Source organism: Eretmochelys imbricata, chromosome 6 (assembly GCF_965152235.1).
Source record: "Eretmochelys imbricata isolate rEreImb1 chromosome 6, rEreImb1.hap1, whole genome shotgun sequence".
Classification (NCBI taxonomy): domain Eukaryota; kingdom Metazoa; phylum Chordata; order Testudines; family Cheloniidae; genus Eretmochelys; species Eretmochelys imbricata.
This window is the reverse complement of record NC_135577.1, coordinates 24318155-24341704: the sequence shown is the minus strand read 5'-3', so window position 1 is coordinate 24341704 and position 23550 is coordinate 24318155. Positions and strand designations below refer to the sequence as shown.

At 41.3% G+C, this 23550-nt stretch overlaps 1 protein-coding gene across 1 annotated transcript in view; it reads left to right on the top strand.

Moving 5' to 3' along the window:
- Positions 1-23550, top strand: part of MUC6 (mucin 6, oligomeric mucus/gel-forming) — a 66288-nt gene that overhangs the window by 24527 nt on the left and 18211 nt on the right. Inside the window, 17 exon segments of the mRNA XM_077819941.1 lie at positions 104-213; positions 2619-2826; positions 7320-7442; positions 8244-8364; positions 10003-10141; positions 12074-12178; positions 13026-13098; positions 14077-14214; positions 15258-15419; positions 15851-15945; positions 16460-16592; positions 17337-17586; positions 18189-18241; positions 18348-18457; positions 19502-19653; positions 20600-20741; positions 21455-21565. Of these exon segments, the coding sequence (XP_077676067.1) occupies positions 104-213; positions 2619-2826; positions 7320-7442; positions 8244-8364; positions 10003-10141; positions 12074-12178; positions 13026-13098; positions 14077-14214; positions 15258-15419; positions 15851-15945; positions 16460-16592; positions 17337-17586; positions 18189-18241; positions 18348-18457; positions 19502-19653; positions 20600-20741; positions 21455-21565 (2225 nt within the window).

The following is a 23550-nucleotide window of genomic DNA, read 5'->3' as shown; positions in this document are numbered from 1 at the left end:
GAGCATGATTTTTTTCTGCGTGGCAGTGCAGGATGCTACCATCAGCTCATCAAACTAGTCTAGATAGCCCTTTTTCAGATCTACTCTGTGCCTTAACTTACAGGTAAATTGCTGGATGCATACCAGTTTGCCACTTTACAGAAAATTGATGACCCATCAGAGATCTGCCCATCTGAGGAGATGGCAATTCCCAATATTCCTCGCAAAAAATATGTAAGTATCACTTTTCTGGCCTTGCCTACAGCATAAACTTGAACAGAGAAGTAGATGAATTAGGAATCATTAACTCAGAGATGATAATTGATATGATAGTGGTTAACATCATCAAAAGATTTAGTGTATGGAGATGAAGAAAAGAGGCTCTTTGCACTAGAATGCATGTGTGACCCACCCACCTCCTGAGTGTAATGTTCTGTCCCATCTAGTAGCACTGAGACTACTTAGAGAGAGAGTAATGAGTTTGCTCTACAGCCTTAGTTAATGGCCAAATGACTTTTAGCTCATGCTGTAGAGGCTCATGCACTAAGCTCCAAAGGTCCCAGGTTTGATCCTGCCCACCAATGACCAGGGTCTCTCGGTGTTATAAGTGGAGACTCATCTGGGATTTCAACTGGAAAGTCTCTGAAGCTCAGGATGTGCTTCCTCAGTTAGGGGAAGTATGTAACCCACACACCTCCTGGGTGTGGTGTTCTGTCCCATCTAATGGCACCGAGACCATTTAGAGAGAGAGATTAATGAGTTTGCTCTACAGCCTTACTTAATGGCCATATGGCTTGAGGCTCATGCATTTAGCTCCAGAGGTCCCAGGTTTGATCCTGACAACTGGGGTCTGTCCGTGTTACACATGTTTTATACAGTCCAGAAATACAACCCGGTGTGGATTTATATGGCTCACAAATGGAAACACAAAAGCTTAGCACACAGCTTTCTTAGCACACAGGTCCTTATACAAACCCCGCTGACGTCAGTGTGGTTTCACTGATCTTTGTATTAGGCCAGTATGACTCCTCACTAAGTACTGTGTAAACTCAAAGACATTCAGTGCGCAAGGATCATTTTACCAGGCAGCAGCATCTCACATGGAGTCTGCCACCATCAAGTGAAATTACACAGAGGGGTGATAGATGAGCACCTGCAAGCATGGAAGCACAGAGTCCATTGTATTCTGGATGATGGGGGTAGAGGTGGGGGAGCAGGAGACAGTTGAGAGGTATAAAACTGGCATGGATGTCAAGGGATCTGCAGAACCCCCAGCAGTTTCATATGGAATAAACCCATTCTTCTCACAAATGGAGTTTCCGCTATCTCATTTCATCAGGGGAACTCAAGAAGTTTCCTGTCTCTTACACAGAACTTTCCTGTCTAGAAGATTTTCTGGAGTCTAGTTAATACCACATACCTAAAAAGCAAATACTTATCTCTATCTTCTAAATGGTGGTGTAGATTACAGAGATGGTTGTTCATTTTGGACTAATTGTAACTGTGTGTCAGAATATGCACTTATATTGCAGCTGTTATAAAGTGGTTACTATTTTACTGTATGTAGGCACTATGTATATAGAGTGTGCTGAAAGGACATTGATTTTTCTCTTGAAATGGGCAGCATTACATTTTTCCCCCATCCTTACTATTTTAAGGATATTTTTCTACCATTCATTTGACAATCCAAGAATTCCATTAGATTTGCCTGTAAAAACAGCCCTTCTCCTGGAAGGCTAGTTCTAGTGCTCCAAAGAACAAGCAGGCAATTAGAATACCGTTCTAGGGTGAGTCAACAAATGGCAGGATATAAGGAAGGGAACTGACTAGTGGTCTGAACAAGAGCCACTGTATATCATTGAGTGGAAAATAATCATCTGGATGTGAGGAGCTACACCGGTGCAGGGTTCTAGCCCCACTTGTTAAAAGAATCTTGCTTTGAACTGGTGGAGTACTTCTTTTGGCTCAGTCAGTCACGGGTCTGCTACTTTAACATTGTTTTCCTTTGAGATGTTGTACTTCAGCAGATAACATTATGTGCAATACCAGCAAATGAAAACAATCTTTTTTAAAAATTCAGCATTGCCAGCTATCACTACATTCCTAAAAGCATCATTGTCTGTAAGGAGGAATGTCACCCAGAAACACTATAGAAAACATTGTGTTACCTCTTGTAATCAGGCACAGGTTCACTAAATGTCCAATGTGCTCTTGGGCTGCCAGGCACATCTGCACTTCGAGGGTTTTTTAGGAGGTGTCCATAGCATCGCTGTTCCAAAATACATTCTTCCTTCTGCTAATTCTTCATGAGAGAACATTATCCCTGCATGTAACACTGTAATCCATAGTCATGGAAGTGTGATGGCAGTAAAAGAATGATTAGCTTTTAATATGATGAGAGGGAAAAATGATTAAATATTTACAGAGCCTTTCCCCTTTAAAATGTATCATTTGTATTCTCTTCCATTTTCAGAATTTCCTATGCACTTTGATCCAAATAAATACAGTAGTATAACTGAGAGCTGCAAACAATTCCTTCAGTAATTAAAAGCTCAAGATCTGCTTGTTTTATAGACATTTCAACATAGCAAGGACATTACTAGCACCCACTTTCCATTTATTTCTTATCATTTATTTAGGCCAGGATCTGCTCCCAGCTACTCAACCTTGTGTCTCCAGCTTGCAACGTGTCCAAGAAAGCGTTTGTCATCCGTTGTCAGCTTGATATGCAGGACTGTAGCAATCCAGGGCAAAGAAACTGTACTTGTGCTACACTGTCAGAGTATTCTAGGCAATGTACCATGTCCCACCAAGCAGTCTCTGATTGGAGGAGTGCAGACTTCTGCTGTAAGTTACAATGTTTTACTCCACACCTTGACTTATATGTCCCATAGATAAAGAATGATTAATGAAATTTTTAAAAGCCACTAGGAAAGCTTCCACCCATACAAATCAAGGAGGGGTTGGGTTGGGTTGGGTTATAGACCCTGGGATGATCTTTGAGCAAATGGTAACCTGCACGAGTCAGAGTTTGGTATCCTGCAAAAAAAAATAAAGTTGAATTTATAATGCAAATTGTGTCCCCGTAGCTCAAAAGCTAAGTCAACTGACCAGGTCACCCACTCCTAAAGCTGTTTCTTTATCCAACACCTTAAAATAATCTTTTCTTTTCTTTTTAAGAAACAGACCGTACTCTGAAATGCTTCCTTTTGATTCTTCTGTCAGCTAAACTGCAGTGTTGACAAGCCATTACAGGCAAAGTAATATTTCATCTATTAAGAAATATAGAATCATAGAATCATAGAATATCAGGTTGGAAGGGACCTCAGGAGTTCATCTAGTCCAACCCCCTGCTCAAAGCAGGACCAATCCCCAACTGAATCATCCCAGCCAGGGACTAACCATTCAGATTAATGTCAGTGCTTGTCCTATTATTTTGAAATTACTGGTAATCTTAGCAAAGGTGCTCTGCTCCTTTCAGCTACACCTGTGCTAATTGTTTGCAATTAAACTCAAAACAATTCAATTCTCCAGGTTAGAGGTTTCATTACAAATACAGATCAGATCAGGCTCAGCAAAAGCCACAAATGGCTAGTTTATATTTGCATTATATTTTAGTTTGCATTGAAATCATATAAAATTACTAGTTACAAAGTGAAATCAGGTGAAGCTAGGCAGCATCAAGCGAATTTTGTTCTGATGTGATGTGTATATTTTGTTTTGATGTGTATATTTCCTTGCAACTTTAAAAGGAGCTCAAGAGACTGAAAGTACAACCCTTTATGGATCAAAATTGTTTGGTTTCATCATGCCTGTTTTGAAGTTTAACAAAGTGGGAGGCATGCTGTGGCAAACCTTTGGCAAAGGACTCTCAAAAAGCATATTCATTAATTTTAATTACAACACAATGCAGCCCAGTTGAAAGCTTAACTGACAAGACAGAATTCTAGGCAGCGTTTTGGGAAGAGATCTAGATGCCAAGTGACATTCAGAGTCTAAGGCAGTGAAGCATATTCCTCTGAAACTCCAAGCACCTGGTTAATGGGAAAGCTGAGCTGCCTCGTGCTCTATAACTGGTGTTTAGTACCCAAACATAACTTCTGAGGCTGCATTTGGTGTAGTTTTTTGTAGTTTTGTCAATATTCAGCCCAAATGCCATAGAATGAAGAGACCGCAGAAAGACAAAAGGAGATGTTTGAAAGAAAAGACACATTAAGACAACTACCTAATTGTGTAGTTGACTTAACTTCCCTCTCATAAGCAAACCCTCCCAATCCACCTGAAGTAAAGCAAGTAGCGTGATCTGTGGATGGATCAACTGTGGAACATCTGGCACAGATGCGTTTGATTTTGGATCAGCAAGTTATTCAGGAGGAGCCAGATTTACGTGCAGATCATCCACAGCTGTTGCAGTAATACTATACAGCCAGTCCAAAAACAAAGGGAAAACAAGCCCCCCCCCAATGCAGCAAGACAAAAGGCAGAAGAATGCTCCTGGATTTGGATCCCAGGCCATAAAACTTAAAGGGGAAAATACCCACAAGTGAAGCCTCGGAAAACTGGCAGACTTCTCAGGCCCTCTCTATCAGGCTGCTTTCTCTGCCCACTACACCTTATTCACTATGTGCTAGTCCTTCCTCAAATCAACCCGGGAAAAGAGCCAACTTTTAAAGAGCCCTAAGTCCTCCTATCATCTGCTCCACCAGTTACTAAGCTTTTGCTCTGAAGTGCCACCCAAACAAATCCTCTCTCACATGTTGGAGGTTGCCAAAGGATTGTCCCTACGTGCCTCCCTCTAAATTCAGGCATACAAAATCCCTACCAGTCAGCAAGAGTTAGAGGGATCAAATCTCTGTTTTGAGAACATTCCCTGGGTATTCATTCATTCATTCATTCAGGGAGCATGCATCCTCAAATCAGCAGGGACATGTCCACAAACAGTCCTCAAAATTTTTTGCAAATGTTTAAGGTGCTAAGGCTGTAGCATCTGGCAGTTCAAAACCTTCCACTGCTCTGAACCACCAGGCCTAGGCACCCCCACAGTGGGAAGGAGACAGTGTCCCCTTCCATATCTCAGATAGGTCCCTGAGGTGGGAGCAAAAGACAAGGGGGAAAATAAAGATATGAATGCGAGACCAAAAAGCCTCTGGGTTCTCATTGACAGGAGTTAAATTGCTCCTAAGCATCCCACTTCAAGCTCCAAGTGAGTGCAGACTCAGGGTGCAAGGCGTGGACAGTTTGTTTCTTGGATCAGGATTGGACTTTAGCTGCAAATATAAAATCTGGCAGAATGGAATCCTATGCAGGATTCAAGGAAGTTGGTTTGCTTTATTAAACCCTTCAGAATCTGGCTGAAACTCTGATGTTTAGTTAGTGCATTTTAATGGAGTTTCATTGTTTTATAAGCAGTCATGCTGACCAATGAAAGTCACAGGTAACAAAGTGATTATTATTTCTCAACCAACACTCATTAAATTATCAGAGAGATAATGTATGCCAAGAAAGAGGTTCTTTCAAAATGACCTTTCATAATGTCAGGCTGTCCTTTTAAAACATCATTTAACCATAATTCTGTTTACTTTTTATGTATTTATATGATCATTTTCTCCCACCAGTGGTTAATTTTTTAAATAAATTGCTTTAACAGGAACATCCTTCTCTTTCCTCCTTATTCTGTTACCTGTGACTTCAGCATCTGCTACTATTTATTTGGAGTTTAGCATGAGAAGGGTAATGAATATAATCCAGACAAGATTATATTCCTGAATCCAATAATTGATTTCCAATGTTTTATTACAAAGTCCTTATCCTCACCTTCAAGGCCTTTTCTCCTCTTGCCCTAACTACATCTCTGATCTCATATCCGTCTCTTCGCTTAGTCCCTATACTCCTCCCAGTCTTCACGTATGACTGCTCTCCAGCTCTTTGTTACACTTTTGGCTTTCTGCCTTCTGTCATGCTTCTCCCTGTGCTCAGGGAAATCTCCTGCTTCCCGCATGCCAAGTGCCACCGCCCCCTCCCACTCCTCCAAATCCCACTTCTTCCTGGAATTGTTCTCTTTTTCATCCCTCCAATATTCTCTCCCCAATCTCCTTTCCCTAAATGGGTGTCCCAGTTTTGTTTAGCATTTGATTTGTCTTGCCTCTCTTAGGTTGTAAAGTCCTCAGGGCAGCAAGCCTGTCCCAATCAGTATTTGTAAGGCACTGTACATGTTCACAATGCTATATAATAATGCTCATTAATCATACTAAAAATAATATCCCCTGTCTAGTCTTTGTTACGACAATGTTAATGTTGCAAGCAGGCCATTCACTTAAAAAAATGTTACTAGAACTTGTAGTCACAAAAAAATCAAAAGTGAGGCTATTCAGAGTGAAGGTTAAAAAACAAATATTTGCAAGTTAGGAAATAAAAATATTATACTCCAAAAAATAAGTGTCTGAAACTCTGAAAACATCAAGGGTCTGATTATCCCCTGCTCGGCACCATTCATAGTCATTGACACTTGTCCAAAATGGGTGCCAAACATTACTTAATGAGCCTTGCAGTGATTTTGGCAGTATAAATGACTACATAAGGTTCAGGGCAGTGGAGGATCTGGTGCTTGAAATTCCAATGTTAATCTTAACTCTCCCTTCTCCCACTTATCTTTCCCTTCCTGATGGGAGAATCCTACTAGTTGTCACCTGAAAAACTTACGTGTCCCCTGTTCTGCATATTAATAATGCTAAAGGGAGGGATTTTCAACAGTGCCTAAGTGACTTAGGAGCACAAATCCCACTGAAAGTCAACAAGATTGTTCCTGAAGTCACATAGGCACTTTTAAAAACCACACCTATGGCTTTTATTGTAACTGATATAATCTGCTATCACTCTCCCAGCCTGCCACAGATGCAGAGGGACTTCAGGCTCATTTTCATAGAATCATAGAATATCAGGGTTGGAAGGGACCTCAGAAGGTCTTCTAGCCCAACCCCCTGCTCAAAGCAGGACCAATCCCCAACTAAATCATTTTTCAGAAGTGTGCATGGTTTCAGGGGTCTGACGCCTATAAGTGTAGGGTGCATGTAGAAAAGGTGATCTGATCTCTAGCCTTTGTCTGGAATATGTAGTCTCCAGTAAGTCTGGGTTAAAGAATGAAAAATGAATAGATTGGGTATCTGGGCCATGGTGAGATGATAGACTGGGGATGGGGAGTGAAGGTTTGTGTGCTACAGGAAGCGCCAGATACCAGGAGAGTGGGGAGAGCCTCATCTCCAGTCTCTAGGGCCAGTGAGAAGTTTTCCTTTGTTCATATTTAGAAAGATGCCTTAATACTTTTCATTGTTGTTGTATTTCAGCTGTAGGAAAATGTTCAGCAGACCAAATCTATAAGGAGTGTGGTTCTCCGTGTGTTAAAACCTGTTCCAACCCAGAGTACAGCTGTTCCAGTTACTGTACATATGGTTGCTTCTGCCCAGAAGGTAAAGTATTACCATAAAACTAGTATTGATTTCATCGTAAATCATTCATGCAATTAGTTTTGGCACATATCCAGCTGACAAAAATTGTCCATTTAATTAATACACCACATCGTGGTATCAGACACTGTGCTGCTGGAAGTGCCATTTCTCAGATGAGATATAAAACTGAGGTCCTGACCCCTTGGGGTCATTAAAGATCCCTTGGCACTTTTTGCAAGAATAGAGAAGTAACACCCCCATTCTGGCCAATATGGGATAATTATACCCTGCCTACTTTATGTTCCCCCCTATTGTTTAAATTGGATTGGATAGAATTAACTTGTTGTGCTAATCTCTTATGTAGTGTTGCCACGCGCTGTTAGACAGTTGCCATCCAGAAGTGGCTGCATTTCATTGGTGAATAGAGAGACTGAGCTTTGTTATGCAGAGTTTGTAAAAGCCTGAGGCATACTTCAGACAGAATTTCGACAGAAATTTAGTTTATTACCATTTTGGGGCATTTCCTGAAATTTCAGTAATAAAATGTAAAGCTAATTCATTCCCATTAAGTGCTCAAAATCTGTTATTCTTTATATAGACTTAATCTCATTCTAAATAAGGGAGCTAAAATTTAGCAGATATGGAAAACCACATGATACATAACTGCTCTGAGTCTGGACAAAAGGCTGTGCTGAAATGCCACTCTCTGAAATGTTGCCTCTGCGAGACACAGGGCACATAATACAACAGTTCTGAGTAGCTAAGTGGTAGCTAAGCATCTGAAAATGTCTATCTACCTAATTTATTTGCTTCTCTCGATAGGCACTGTTCTTGATGACATCTCAAAAAATCGAACATGTGTTCCCATTGACCAGTGCCCATGTACACTGAATGGGGAGAAATATGATCCTGGCGTTACCATGAAAGCAACATGCAGGAGCTGGTGCGTGGTGGCAGGTTTCTTTGAAAAGTGTGGAAAGCATCCTGGCCAAGTGGCTGGAAAATTTGACATAATTGTGGCCCAGACTTTCAGAGGACAGACACAAATGTGTTTACATCATCTGTACACAAATCTGCTTTGAACACTCAGGACCCTTCATCTGTAATTGCTGATAGAGTAATGTATGCCTAAATTCCTGATCTATGTGTACAAAAGCAAATGTGGCCTTATTCTGTGCAAATTTACAATAACTATCACCAGAGTTATCACTAATTGTCAACTTTGCTGGCAATCTGAGCAGAGAGGCTTTGAAGCACTGAATGGGCCATGGAGACTAACCTCCCCTTTCACCACTAGAAATGGTTCCCCTAGGTTAATGTTTTAATAATTTCGTGTTGCAATGTGGAGAATATTGCTCCACTGTTTTCCATGCTGCATCTATTCTGTGGATAAAGAAGGAATTTGGTCTCCAGTGCAGCACTTTTCATCATTGATTTATTTATGATTTACATGGCTGATGGAGACCCAAGCCGTACAAGGTGTCATGGGATTCACTGACCACAGTGGGGCCTCCTGCTGGCCGTACTGGAGATTAACTCTGTCAGCTCACGCTTTCCGTCTGCTGCTGTCTTCTCCCATTGTCTCATTCTGGAGCCCCACTCTCAACCTCAGGAACTGCAGCTTCCTCTTCGTGTCTTGGCACTCCAGCTAGGTCTCTAAGGTCCTCCCCTTCTGGGGAACAGTCCATCAGCAGTCCTAGGCAGTCTTCCCCTACGGCTACCCAGTTCTGTGCCACACCCTTGGTGACTGGTAGAGGAACCTGGGCCTGCCCTCTTCTCTGGGTTCCAGTCCAGGGACCCTCAGCTCAGCAGTTCTCGGCTTCCTCCCTCTGCCCTCACTGCTCCTTTCCTAGCCTTGTTCTTACCCTCTGGCTCCCCCTCTCCCTGGGTATACCAGCTCCACCAACCCTCCTCCCACTTCCTAGGGAGTGACTGCTGACTGCTTTTCCCAGCCTTTCTCAGCAGCCCTATCTGTAGCCCGTTACCTGACTTTATAGGCCCTGCCTGTTCCTTTCACTCAACTACCTGCTCCCTGGCTCCCTCTCTAGGTGCAACCAGTGGAGTTAACTGGCCTACTCGGCCACCTTAACCCCTTCCAGTCTTGTGTGAGGTAGACTCCCCATCATACAAGGGTCTCATCAGCTACAGATTGAGATAAATTTTGTCTACTAATATATTTAGCAAATGATAATGCAAAACACAAAAAATTCACAGAGGGAAAGAAATATATACATATTAATATATTTCCTTACTAAGAAGTTATTGAACGTTTAGAGCCCAAAAAAAAAAAGAATTCAGGAGATAATGGAAATGAAAGTTTAGAACATGTAAGGTACTATATCATGTTGGCTACTCATTGTGGCATACATCAACCACTATCCAAGATGATCAGTTCAGTCATCTTCAGATTTCCACAGTGGAAGAGCCTGAGGCTGTCAACTTCAAGGTATTGCTACACAGAGATATGACCACAGACATGCTGTTGTAAGGCAACCAAAAAAACAACAAAAACCCCAGATCATGGGACCAAATCCTGCTAGACTGGTAATAGTCATTTAACGCGCATTCTTGTTTTCCCCAGTAAATGTACAATGGGTCAGTGGAACTGCAATGAACTACCCTGCCCAGGAAGATGTTCCCTGGAGGGAGGCTCCTTTGTCACCACATTTGATTCCAGGTCATACCGGTTCCATGGAGTCTGCACATATATCCTCATGAAGGTAAGCTGCAGAGATCATGAACTACACAAGATTAACAGAAGGGAAGTGTCATAATTACTATCTACCTTTATTCCCGCCCCCGACCCCCCATATAAACTAAAATCTTCCAATGACCTCCATTTATCCCACATATCATACGTGATGCCAAGTAGCAATTTGGTGTTGAAAAAGCTGGCAAGTGTTTTGCATTGGTGCATAATGTAATGTCAGAAAACTCCTAGAATCAGGAAATGGTACTATGCAATTGACTTTGGGATAATTAGTTAACTTTATAACACACTATAATTATTATAAGGATGGTATTTTTGGTTTCTGTTTGTTCCAAGGTGGTAAATAAGCTGATGGCATCCTCTACCTGTGTGACGCTAGGACAGTCCTGTAAGTAAATACCTTGTACCTGTGGCAATTGCTGGTAAATCTTACGATGGATTCTGAATGACAAAGTTTCCATTTTGTAATTATGTTTACTTGCAAGTTGGAGCCATTGAGTATAAACTGTTGAGGCATGTTATCAATTAACTACAATAAAGATTTCATTTTACATCTATATAATCTGACCCTTTGGACCTGGAAGTGACGTTGGAAGTAAATTTAACAAAGAACCTCTGTGTGATCTATCTGGCACAACAATCCCTGACAGCTTCAACTGTCATGGTTGTCCCCGATAGATCACACAGAGGTTCTTTGTTAAATTTACTTCCAACGTCACTTCCAGGTCCAAAGGGTCAGATTATATAGATGTAAAATGAAATCTTTATTGTAGTTATTTGATAACATGTCTCAACAGTTTATACTCAATGGCTCCAACTTGCAAGTAAATATAATTACAAAATGGAAACTTTGTCATTCAGATTCCATCATAAAGTTTACCAGCAAATGCCACAGGTAAAAAGTATTTACTTACAAGGCTGCCCTAGCCTCAGACAGGTAGAGGATGCCATCAGCTTATTCATCATTGGAACAAACAGAAACCTGAAATGAAATTTCCCCTGGAACAGACATTGAGTATCTGCCCTAGAAAGGGCTGCCACTTGTTAGAGTTAAAAATACTATTCATAGTTTAGTTGAAGTCTTGCTGAGAAGGGGAGATTTTGTTAAAGGAGCAGAAATACGCAGCAATTGGCCACCAAGGATTCAAATAGCTTAAATTGTCTCTGGCATTTGTATCACCAGTAAATTCTCTTAGTAACTAATAAAGGGCACAAACGGCAAAATTCAAAAACCCAAAATCCAAGGATCACCAAAATAGGTATCCTTGATGCAAATGCCGATAAGAAGGTATTGGCTGTGAACAGGTACACAGGAAACCCATTTTTTTGCATTTTACCCCGTACATTACTATGGCCATCATTCAAAAGTCAACATTTGCTAACAGGGACATCCTAGTATCTAAGACACCACAATATTTCCCTATACATAGAATGGGATAAAATTGCAGTATCTAAGATGTTACTTGCTGGTAACAGTTGAAAAATGTTGACTTTTTAATGCAGTTATTTTAAATATTCATGCCTAAGTGTCAGTTTTTTAGCATTTAAGTAGCATGTTGAAATCCTGCATTAAAGGAACTTACACTTGAAAACGGAGCCCGCCATATTCTCTTTTAAAGAGAGGTTGGAGAGACCAGGCTGTCCCCAGTGTTAGTTTACTTTGAGAAATATGCTGTGATACAAGAAGGGTTACTCGGTAGCAATAAAATGTTAAAGATATATTGGAAATGCACAACAGAATACCTTCTTCCTCCATTGCTTCAAGTTCACTTACACTTTGTGAGAATGAGAAGGGTTACAAGGAACCTTATATGGACACCACCAAAAAGTGCAATGTCAGGGTAAAACAGCAAGAACAATACAAGATTCTGTGGTAATAAATGGATTTGGGGTATAGCTTATTTTTTCCTGAACATAACCATGCTTTTTTGTTTTCCTTCAGAGTCTCAGCCTTCCATACAATGGAACCCTGATGGCTGTGTATGATAAGTCTGGTTACTCTCATTCTGAAACATCATTGACTGCTATAATTTACCTTTCTGCAAAGGTAAGAGTGCAGTACACAAGTCCTGTGCAACATTCCAGTAGCCAGTCTATCAGAGTTAATATTCAGAGGCATTGCAGGTGTCATCATATGAAAATCTGGGGAAAGGGGGAAAATAGTTGCTTCAAATGGAAGTGTATTCCATAATGGAAAGGTAACAACTTCAGAGAGATATGTGATGTCACATCAGTTCAGCAAGTTAGGGGTGCTGAACATAGAGTGACCAGTTTTACAAAGTGAAAAATCAAAACAGGGTGGCAGGATGTCTGCTAGGAAAAGAATTAATAAATCTTTTCTCACTAAATATCATGATGACAGTAATAGTTGATTAAAATAAAGATAATAGAAATACCAACTCTCTCCCACTCTGTGGGTACACTGGATTGCCTGCAGGTCTCAGGTAGTAAGAGGCATTTGGTCTTCAGCCCAGCTATGCAATAATGACTCAATTAATGTCCAGATTGAGACATTTTTTAATCATGAAGATTAATTGAGAAAAGAAGCCTGATAACAGTCGTAAAATAAGTTAAGGGCTGTTACAAAGAGGACTCTGATCTATTGTTCTCCATGTCCATAGAGGGTAGGACAAGCGGTCATCGTCTTAATCTGCAGTAAAGGAGATTAAGGTTAGGTATTAGGAGAAACTTTAACTACAAGGATAGTTAAGTACTGGAATAGTTTACCAAGGGAGGTTATGAAATCCCTGTTACTGGAGATTTTTAAGATTGGATTGGGTTGGACAAAACCTGTCAGGGATACCTAGGTATCCTTAATCGTACCTCCATGTGAAGGGATGGACTAAATGACCCTACATTTCTATGATTCTGACTCTGTGCCCTCTTCTTCACAGGACAAAATTGTGATTTCTCAAAATGAACTTCTCACTGATGATGATGAACTCAAGTGGCTACCTTATAGATCAGGTAAAGAACAAGGGAGAACATGGAAAGTGCTAGATTGGATTAGACCGGGGTGGGCAAACTTTTTGGCCCGAGGGCCACATCGGGGTTGCAAAACTGTATGGAGGGCCAGGTATGGAAGGCTGTGCCTCCCCAAACAGCCTGGCCCCTGCCCCCTATCTGCCCCCTCCCACTTCCTGCCCCCTGACTGCCCACCTCAGAACTCCCAACCCGTCCAGGCCCCCCTGCTCCTTGTCCCCTAACCACCCCCCCCGGGACCCCACCCCCTATCCAACCCCTGCCGCTCCCTGTCCCCTGACTGCCCCGACACCTATCCACACCCCCACCCCTAACCGCCCCCCAGGACCCCACCCCCTATCCAACCCCCCTGCTCCCTGTCCCCTGACTGCGCCGACCGCTATCCACATCCCACCCCCTGACAGGACCCCCGGGACTCCCAAGCCTATCCAACCCCCCCTGTTCCCAGTCCCCTGACTGCCCCCCAGAACCTCTGCCCCCTGCTCCCTGTCCCGACTGCCCCCCAGGATCCCCTGCCCCTTATGCAACCCCCCTGCTCCCTTACCATGCCACTCAGAGTGGCAGGAGCTTACAGCCACGCTGCCGTGCTAACCAGCAGGAGTGGCGGGACAGAGCTCTGGTGGTGCAGCAATCTGAGACTGCGAGGGAGAGGGGACAGCAGGAGAGGGGCTGGGGGCTAGCCTCCCCGACCAGGAGCTCAGGGGCTGGGCAGGACAGTTCCACGGGTCAGAAGTGGCCCGCGGGCCATAGTTTACCCACCTCTGGATTAGACATTTCATTAATCTGATCCAGCATCCTTTCTCCCAAAATTGCTAATAGCAGCTGTTTCAGGAGAAGGTGAAAAATCCATAACGCAGCTACCCAAACGTGCAGTGGAACATGTGAAGGCAGCATATATGCATAAGCAGAATTTTAAAATAGATAAATCCAAGTAATTATTTTAAATGATCTAATTTATTTTAGGTGACATCACCATTTTCAAACAGTCCTCCACCCACATTCAAATGTATACCACCTTTGGACTGGAGCTAATAGTTCAAACTCAGCCAGTGTTTCAGGCCTATATAAAAGTTGGACTTCTCTTCAAAGGCAGAACCCTAGGTAAGAAATCCAGTCTCCTCCACATTTCGTTATGAAGGAGGGAGGTGGTGAAATTATGTCTTTTAATAGCCATTGTATAATGGATAAACTCTTCCTATGATTCTCAAAAGCTACAATGCAAAGCTATTGTGTGTTGATAAGAGCTTTTTTCCAGCAATCTTAACAAAAGCAATTGATAGAATTTGAAATGGCACAGACTAGGCGTGATATCCACCCTCTTTTGGAATAACATTGAGTTCCCAACCTATCTTCTACAAGGTGTGCTTTGTAAAAGGCAAGAGTGCCTGTGAAACTCTGCCTTGTTCAACATGTACTTTACTACACATCAGATGAGACAGGGCACCTATATAGCCCAACATAATTCACTGTGCATTTTAGAAGATTGCGTGGATTATTCAAGAACCCAGTGGCTCTCTTGATCAATGGGCACCATAGGGGATACATGGATTTACTGTGCAGCAGATATAGCCAAGAATATCTATTCTGCACAACTTTTTGTTTAGAATGCTGTAAGTAGTGCCAAATAATTGCATGTGCAGAAAGAGCAATTTCTTCAAGCTCTCAGGACTCAGCCAGATCAAAGTCAATTTTTACAGGAACACTCAATTCCAGTTCTCAGTGAGGGCTATTTTCCATGCCACGTTCTAACTTTCTATGCCTAATTGCTTTGATGTTAGAGCCATTCAAAAAAAGTCACAATAACTTTTTTCAGTTGGAATTGAGAGAGTATTTTCTCCCTTTCTTTTTATTTTTAAAAAGAACTGAATTATTTTTCTCCAAAAAACTTTCCATACAAATTCACCTGAAGGAAATGAACAGACTTGGTGAATTTTAACTTACTAAGTGAAACAGACAAAGTTATGAGTGATTGAAAAACAGTTTTATAACAGAAATGCTTAACCCATTTAATCTATAGTAGTCATTACCACTTCAGTTATAATTACCGATACATTTTATTATTACTATACAGCAAAGACATATCATCATTAGTGTATAAATGTTCCTTGTTTTTCATTCGGCCCTTGTGTTCCCCATGTGATCAGGGTTGTGTGGCAATTATAATGGAGACACTACAGACGACTTCATGACCAGCATGGATATTATTGAAGGAACAGCAGGCCTGTTCGTGGACTCCTGGAGATCAGGGAACTGCCACCCTGCTGCAGAGAGGGACACAGATCCTTGCTCTATGAGTCAATTGAACAGTAAGTCGAATGCCCTGACCTATCAGATCACCCTAATTGGCTTCCTCTTTCTGAATGATTACCATAAGCTCATCCACAAGGGAACAAAGGGTCTAAGAGAGAAGAAGAGGACTGTACATCACTGATTCCTTCATCTATAGGAAGATGTAGATTTCTAGAATATTCTTGTATAAGCCAATCTATGATGAGATCTCTCTCTAAAGATCTGACTATGGGTTTGAAGTAGCCTTGATAAGTTGGAGGAGTTCCTATTGATACTCCAACTGATATCCTGAAGTCCTTTGAGATCTTAGTCTCTGACTTTCCAATTCTGTGACTGAAAACCAGTATTACCTTCTCAATGAATTAAATAAGACAGACACAGCCACCTCCTTATCTCTTATTCTTGACATCTCTATTGCTTAATGTCCATGACTGTTTCTCTCATTTAGAAATGTCTGCCGAGACCCATTGCTCCATTCTTACGAAGAAGGGCACGGTGTTTGAGAAATGCCATTCTGTGGTGAATCCTGCTCCTTTTTACAAGGTAGGAGCTTCTGCTAAGGTCTTCAGGTGAGGCAGTGAGAAGCACTACATTGTGTCAGAGCACAAGAGGGGCTTAGGACCAAGAATCATTCAAAAACTCCTCTCTCCTAGCCAGACGAGGTCTGGTATGATCACAGACTGCTATCCCCCCCAGTCACTAGGAAGGAGAGGATAGGATTTTTCTCACACCACTAATTGATTGAGTATTTTCCAAGAAACTTCCCCAAATGAACATCATCAAGGTTACTTAACCTTTTTGAGCATAGTTTTCCTATCTATAAAATAGAGATAATGATACCTACACTCAGCTTTGTGGAGCATTTTGAAATCTAAGGATGAAAAGCACTGTATAAGTGCTAAGTATATTTTACTTACATCAGCCACTCAGACAGATATGTTCATTTTCAGTTGTTACGTGTAATCTATAAAATGCATTATTTTCCATGATTTATTTCTGAGCGTGCTGATGACTTCCAAACATCTGACCTAACAGAATACTCTGTGTTTGTTTTCAGAGATGCATCTACCAAGCCTGTAACTATGAGGAGACCTTTCCTTATATTTGTTCTGCCATGGGATCTTATGCAAGAGTGTGTGCTTCAATGGGGCTGATCCTTGAAAACTGGAGGGACACTGTAGACAACTGCAGTAAGTGACCCAAACTAGCTCTTAAAAGTTTGTAATCAGATGCATATATGTATATCATCGCTGCTACCTAGAAAACTCAGAAAAACATACTTCCATTTGGAAAATTCCAGTGTTTGATATGGAACAAAACTGGGCTTTGCTGTCCTCTCCTGGGTTAAGACCAGTTCCACTTCTAAAATTCTCTCTAAGCTGCTGAAATATCATTAAGTATCATGGAGTAGTTTGGGGCACAAAAAAATCACTTTTGTGGGTAATTCTACAGAATTCGCATTTTAGGAGTGGTTTGATTTCATAAGGAATGTAAATGTGAAATACCCAAAAAAGCAGGATGTTCTCTGAGCGTTATCACCGACTCCCATGGAAGAAGCACAAGGATGGCTAAAGCTCCTCATGAAACTATGAGTGCTTCGACACACCCAGCCCCATAGTCATCATCCTTTGGTATCGCCCGGAGGGTCAGTTGATTTTCCATCTGGGGGAAATCCTGCAGATCCTGAGGTTTTTACAAGGATGGCCTGCAGAGCCTACTCTACTCCCAGAGACCCTCCTGCTCCTCGCAGCAAAGCTCAATAACAAGCCATGCTTTGACTGGCTGTACATTCCGAGAGAGGGAAGCAAGAGAAAGCAGTTAACACTGAAACTGTTGGCATTATATAATTCAGCACCTTCCCCTGGCTCCAGCACCCCTTTGAGGGGAGATCAGGGAAATGAAGCGTAACTCCCACTCTTGTCTTTATTTTACAGCCATTTCCTGTACTGGCAATCAGACATTCAGCTACCACACTGAAGCCTGTGATAGAACATGCCTGTCACTTTCCGACCAAACCCTGGAATGTTATCCTACTGACATCCCTATTGATGGCTGCAACTGTCCTAAAGGTACCTACTTGAACCACAGAAGTGAATGTGTGCGTAAATCCATGTGTCACTGCTACCTGGAAGATAAGAGGTTCATCCTGCCTGACCAGTCAACTATAATTGGTGGCATTACCTGGTAAGTTTGTAAGTTAAAAGAAATGAACATACTGCAAAAGGAGGGCATTTGTTCATGTGTTTGGTTTTGTCGAACTGCAGAGATTTTTTTTTTACAATAGGCCTGTTGCTCCCCCCCCCCTTTTTTTTTTTTGCTTCTTTATAAAAGAAGGGTGGGGTCCAAAAATTTTTTTTTTTTAATTATTTGGTTCTCTTTTACCTTGGAAATATTAGGCACATAAAATCTAGCCTTCCCTGGAAATGTTGGAGAAGCACTAAAAGGTATAACAATTATGCTGCTAGGTGCTCTGCCAACGCATAAACATGATCCCTGCCTCAAATTGCATACACCACTGACATTGCTGGTTATATTGTTGCAATCCAAAGAGTAAGCAGAGGCATGTTGACTTGTATTCCATTTTGAAGGAACTGGGAGGTGCAAGAGGCATAGCTGGAATGTTTGCCTCTTGGAAAAGGATGAAGTCATTTGACAAAAAGCCTGAACATTGTTTTCTTAGGAGGGTATCACATTCAAAGAGGAAAAATTAAAACCATAAAACAACTTGAGCTTTAATTGTCCCATTTAGTAAGGGATGTACACTGAAATACTCTTTTCTTTTCTAGCTATTGTATTAATGGAAAGCTGAGTTGCACTGGCAAACCTCAGGACCCTGCAGGTATGCATTTGGCTACAGTTTACTTTCACCTTCAAAGGCATTATTTTCCCCATGTTGCGGAATTATCCTTTCATAACTTTCTGTTTCTCTCTTTTTTTCCCACTAGAAAACTGCAAGCCTCCTAAAAAATATGTGTCATGTTCACAGAATTCAGAGAACAAATATGGAGCCTCCTGTTCCCCTACCTGTCAGATGCTGGCCACTGGAATTGAATGTGTGAGTTCCACATCTTTATGATCATATCGCGGTGATGGAAACACACTGTGAGAGGAAGGGTGGAGCAGTGGTTGCCTGGAACTTGGGAAGACCCACATTCAATTCCTTGCTCTGTCAAAGGCTTCCTATGCAGCCTCGGGCAAGTCTCCTTGTGCCAGATTTTTAAAGATATTTAGATGCCTAGTGGAATTTTCAAAAACATCTAGGAGCCTAACACCCATTAAGATCAATTAGTTTTGAAAAATCACCCAAGGCACCTAAATACCTTAAAAAATCTGGCCCTTAATCTCTGTTTCTTAGTTCCTCATCTGTAAAATGGGACAATAGTACTTGCCTAAGTCACAGAAGTGTTGTGAGGATAAATACGTTTCAGATATGTATTCTGATACCACTGTGATTGAGGCCATATAAGAATTAATAAATAACAGTGAGACAGTGAATCTTCATGAAAATTGCAGTACTTACTTAATAAACTGCCCTGTATATTTCCATGCCAAACAATAAAACATTATATATCAAGAAATACATCATTTTTTTAAAAATGTCAAGTTCACCAAATGTTGACTGATTACAGGAAAAGAGTTACAAATCACAGTATATATCGATATATATGCATAATGATATATATTTCATAATGTAATAAAAGTTTCTTAGTAAATAAAGAAACAGAGCAATTAGCAGAATTATAATGTAAGAGACTTCTGAGCTGGAAAGAAACATACATTATTCTTCATTTATCGGAGCAGCTGGTACCCATGAAATACAACTTTTTTCAAGAAGTCCCCAGAAAGCTTATGCATCAGACACTAGCTATATTTTACAACTGCAGTAAAATTAGTATAACAGGGCATTAAATTGCACAAGTAAAAGTGATTTAAGTAATAGCATAGGCTGACTCTTGGCACCAAATAAATAATGCAAAGCAAAACTGAAGGAAGGCTATAGGTCAATAAAAACAAACTGTTTCAATCCATTCTCCTTACGTTCCTTTCCTTCACGCATCATTTTTTATGACTGATGTTGCAATTTCTTGATCTTTCCCAGGTACCCACTAGGTGTGAATCAGGCTGTGTCTGCACTGGTGGGCTATATGAGAATCTAGATGGAATGTGTGTACCACCTGATGAGTGTCCCTGTGAATATGGTGGCATCTCTTATAAAAAAGGGGAAGAAATCCACACCGAATGCAAAACCTGGTAAGAATCCACAAGTTTTCTCTTTGCTAGTTATTTATTTGTCTAGACTGTACAAGCATACAGTGCAACAGCATGGTTGCAAGGAGAAGAAGAATAGGTAGCAGTTGAGGGTCAGCGCTAAAGGAATTCTGCCATAGCGATAAAGCGTAGAAGTGATAAAACCGTGGATAATTGGGACAATGTCCATATCTAAGAGAAAAGGTCATGGTCTGCTGGTCAGCCACAAAAAGGATGAGGCTATAATGACAAGTGCTGCTATCTGCACATCCAGAAGCAGTGGGGGTCCAATAGCGCCCTCGAACTATAAGCCACACTAGAAATGTATATCAATTCCACCACAATTGAAGGTGCAAGCACAATCCTCCTCCCTTTTACTAGATAGATCAACTGACCCATCAATATTACTTTTCTAGCTACATTCTCAATCAGCAGTTGCTACCATTTCTAGTTCCACACCCATAGGTGCTGGAACTAGGGGTGCAGGGAGGTGCTGCAGCATCCCCTGACTTGAAGTGGTTTCCATTATATATAGGGTTTACAATTTGGTTCACTGGCTCTCAGCACCCGCATTATAAAAATTGTTCCAGTACCCCTATCCACACCTTCTCATTAAAATAACCAAAGGGACATCAACATCTGCTTTAGTGACAAGAAGAGCTGTTTATGCAAAGCAATGTAACCTGTAATACCTCATGTTTTCTTTTTTAAAGTAAATTAAATGTAAAAATATACTTAAAATTTCATCTTTAGCATGCATTAATTTTCACAGAAGTCAGGAAATTTGAAGTTATAGTTCCCATATTAATCATAATTTGACAGCATTACATACATAAACTAAGTCAACGAAGTTAATACAGAATATACAAAATGGGTGTATGTAGAGGAGATGAGTTAAAGCTGCATGCCCTTGAAATCTTCCTAACAAGAATTTTCTTCTCACCACTAGCACCTGTACAAGAGGCAAATGGAAATGTGTTCAGAAATCTAGATGCTCCTCAACATGTACCCTCTATGGAGAAGGACATGTCACCACTTTTGATGGACAGCGCTTTGTGTTTGATGGCAACTGCGAATACATACTAGCTACGGTAACATCAGTACTAGTGCTTCTTAAGGCAGTGTTCTCATTGCCAAGAAATGGCTTGATTTATGAACTCTGACATATTTAGGGCTCATTTCAAGACCTCAACTCAAAACCCTTTATACACACACACACACAACCCCCTCCCAAAAAAAAAACACCACCAACCAAACCAACCAAATATAATTCCAACATTTTATATGAAATTGCAAAAGATACTAAGAAGATTTCCTAACATGCTTGAGTGCCTGTGGATGTTCTACCCACATGGCCATATTGCACCAGCTAGACCGTGTTTTCTAGAGAAGTGATGTAATTCTTACAACCAAATCAGCAGTTTGATCACTGGAACTTCTAAGAGTAACATCATGAAAGGGTGCAGTACCCTACTGACTCCCTCCTTTCCCCCTGCAAAAATGTGGTTTCTGAGATGGGTAAAATGCCCAAGCTGCCACAAGCCATTGAATACCCCAGAAGCTGAGGGATGCAAGTATACAAATTCCACTGAAATGATTTCACTGATATCCGATAACTGGATTTGAAGCTAGTCAGAGATGGAATTATAGCATGCTACAAAGTGGATGGGGACATTGTGTGAGGCTGGCCTGTTTTGCTGAGAGGCAAACTCCCTGAAGTGGTAGTTCAGCACATTGATTCTTCTTGTTCACCCTGCTACTTTGAACTCTCAAATGGTTACGCAATTCTGTTTCTCTCCTTTAGGATGGTTGCGGTATGAACAGCTCTCACTCCACCTTTAAAATTGTGACCGAGAATGTCATCTGTGGGAAATCAGGGGTCACCTGCTCCAGGTCCATCAAGATCCACCTTGGGGTAAGATCATGCTGCTCTTATCCATCCAGGTCGGCCCTCATATCAGTGTAGGAGTCCACAGTCAAGTCTTATAGGGCAGTCTACTTGGCAACCTAGAGCTTTGGAGCAGGGTGTAACACATTGTCTCAGTTTGAAATCCCTATCTCAGTCTTTCACTCCCCGAAGTTGTGGCCTGTCTAAAAGCCATGAGAGTAAAGCCTTGGATTTTACCCTCATACTGGAGAATCCTGCCATGGAAGAGTATCAACCATGTTGCCTGAGCCACACGCTGAAGCCAAGAAGGCAGCTGTGTGAAATTAAAGAAGACTCATCATGGTCAGGATATGAATCCTAAAAAATCCCTCTAATCCAGCTAGTGGGCTTTGGCTCCAAATGCCTCTAGTTCCTTTACTAGCTCACTGTTGGTGCAGACATTAACTAGAAAAAGTGATTATTCTTATTTTCTCTGTAACCTAAGAACTTCCATCCTCCCTTGTAAGTTTGTGGTTCTTAGTCCAGAGGGAACCAAAAGTGCATCAATATCAGATTATCTCAGAGTCATGCTTCAATAGCAAACCAAATGTGGACCTCAGACTGTTGAAGTTTTGACCAGGGAACTATCATTAATACAGTACACACTTGCCACCTGGTTAATTAGCAATAGCAAAGGCAAAAAGCCAATGCTTTACTGAAGAAGCTAGTAGCTTCTTTTGCACATAACTCCTAAATACTTGCTCCATAGGAACACTATTATTGGTCCAAAAGCAACTGTTGTTGTGCACCAGGAAAGATGTAAAAGTACAAGCGTACATGAAAGGTAAAACTGATCAACTGAATATTAGTTACCATCTCTCTATGTAACTTTGCATCTACTCATTTTAAATCATGGAAATAAAACTCTGTGCTTCAGCCTGCTGCACACAGATAAAATAAGTGTGATGGCAGTGTTGTATACAACAAAACAATCCATTACGAAGTGCTGTTGCACCCTACACTCACCATGAAACTTGGTGGGTTTGTTTCATGTTCATCAAAACGTGCATATTCATAGAACAAATCCAGGAAGCCGGGGGCAGGCTAGGTTTTACTTTTGCGTGGGATTGTTGCAGATGGAAGAAGAGAATAATGTTTTGGCATCATGCACTGCTTTGCTTTCTTACATAAGCATAACATAGGCTACATCTACACCTCAAGAAATTATGTTGAGAGACACTCTGGGCACGTCTACACTTAAAACACTGCATTGGCACAGCTGCACTGCTCTGGTGCTTTAATTAAGATGCTCTACACACAGGAGAGAGCTTTCCCATCAGCGCAGATAATCCACCTCCCTGAGAGGCGGTAGCTCTGTCTAGGGGAGAATCTGTCTCACTGACTGTCATAAATATAAGGGGAAGGGTAAACACCTTTGAAATTCCTCCTGGCCAGGGGAAAGCTCCTCTCACCTGTAAAGGGTTAAGAAGCTAAAGGTAACCTCGCTGGCACCTGACCAAAATGACCAATGAGGAGACAAGATACTTTCAAAAGCTGGGAGGAGGGAGAGAAACAAAGGGTCTGTGTCTGTCTGTATGCTGCTTTTGCCAGGGACAGAACAGGAATGGAGTCTTAGAACTTTTAGTAAGTAATCTAGCTAGGTATGTGTTAGATTATGATTTCTTTAAATGGCTGAGAAAAGAATTGTGCTGAATAGAATAACTATTTCTGTCTGTGTATCTTTTTTGTAACTTAAGGTTTTGCCTAGAGGGGTTCTCTATGTTTTTGAATCTAATTACCCTGTAAGATATCTACCATCCTGATTTTACAGGGGGGATTTCTTTATTTCTATTTACTTCTATTTTCTATTAAAAGTCTTCTTGTAAAAAACTGAATGCTTTTTCATTGTTCTCAGATCCAAGGGTTTGGGTCTGTGGTCACCTATGCAAATTGGTGAGGCTTTTTACCAAACCTTGTCCAGGAAGTGGGGTGCAGGGTTTTGGGAAGTATTTTGGGGGGAAGGACGCGTCCAA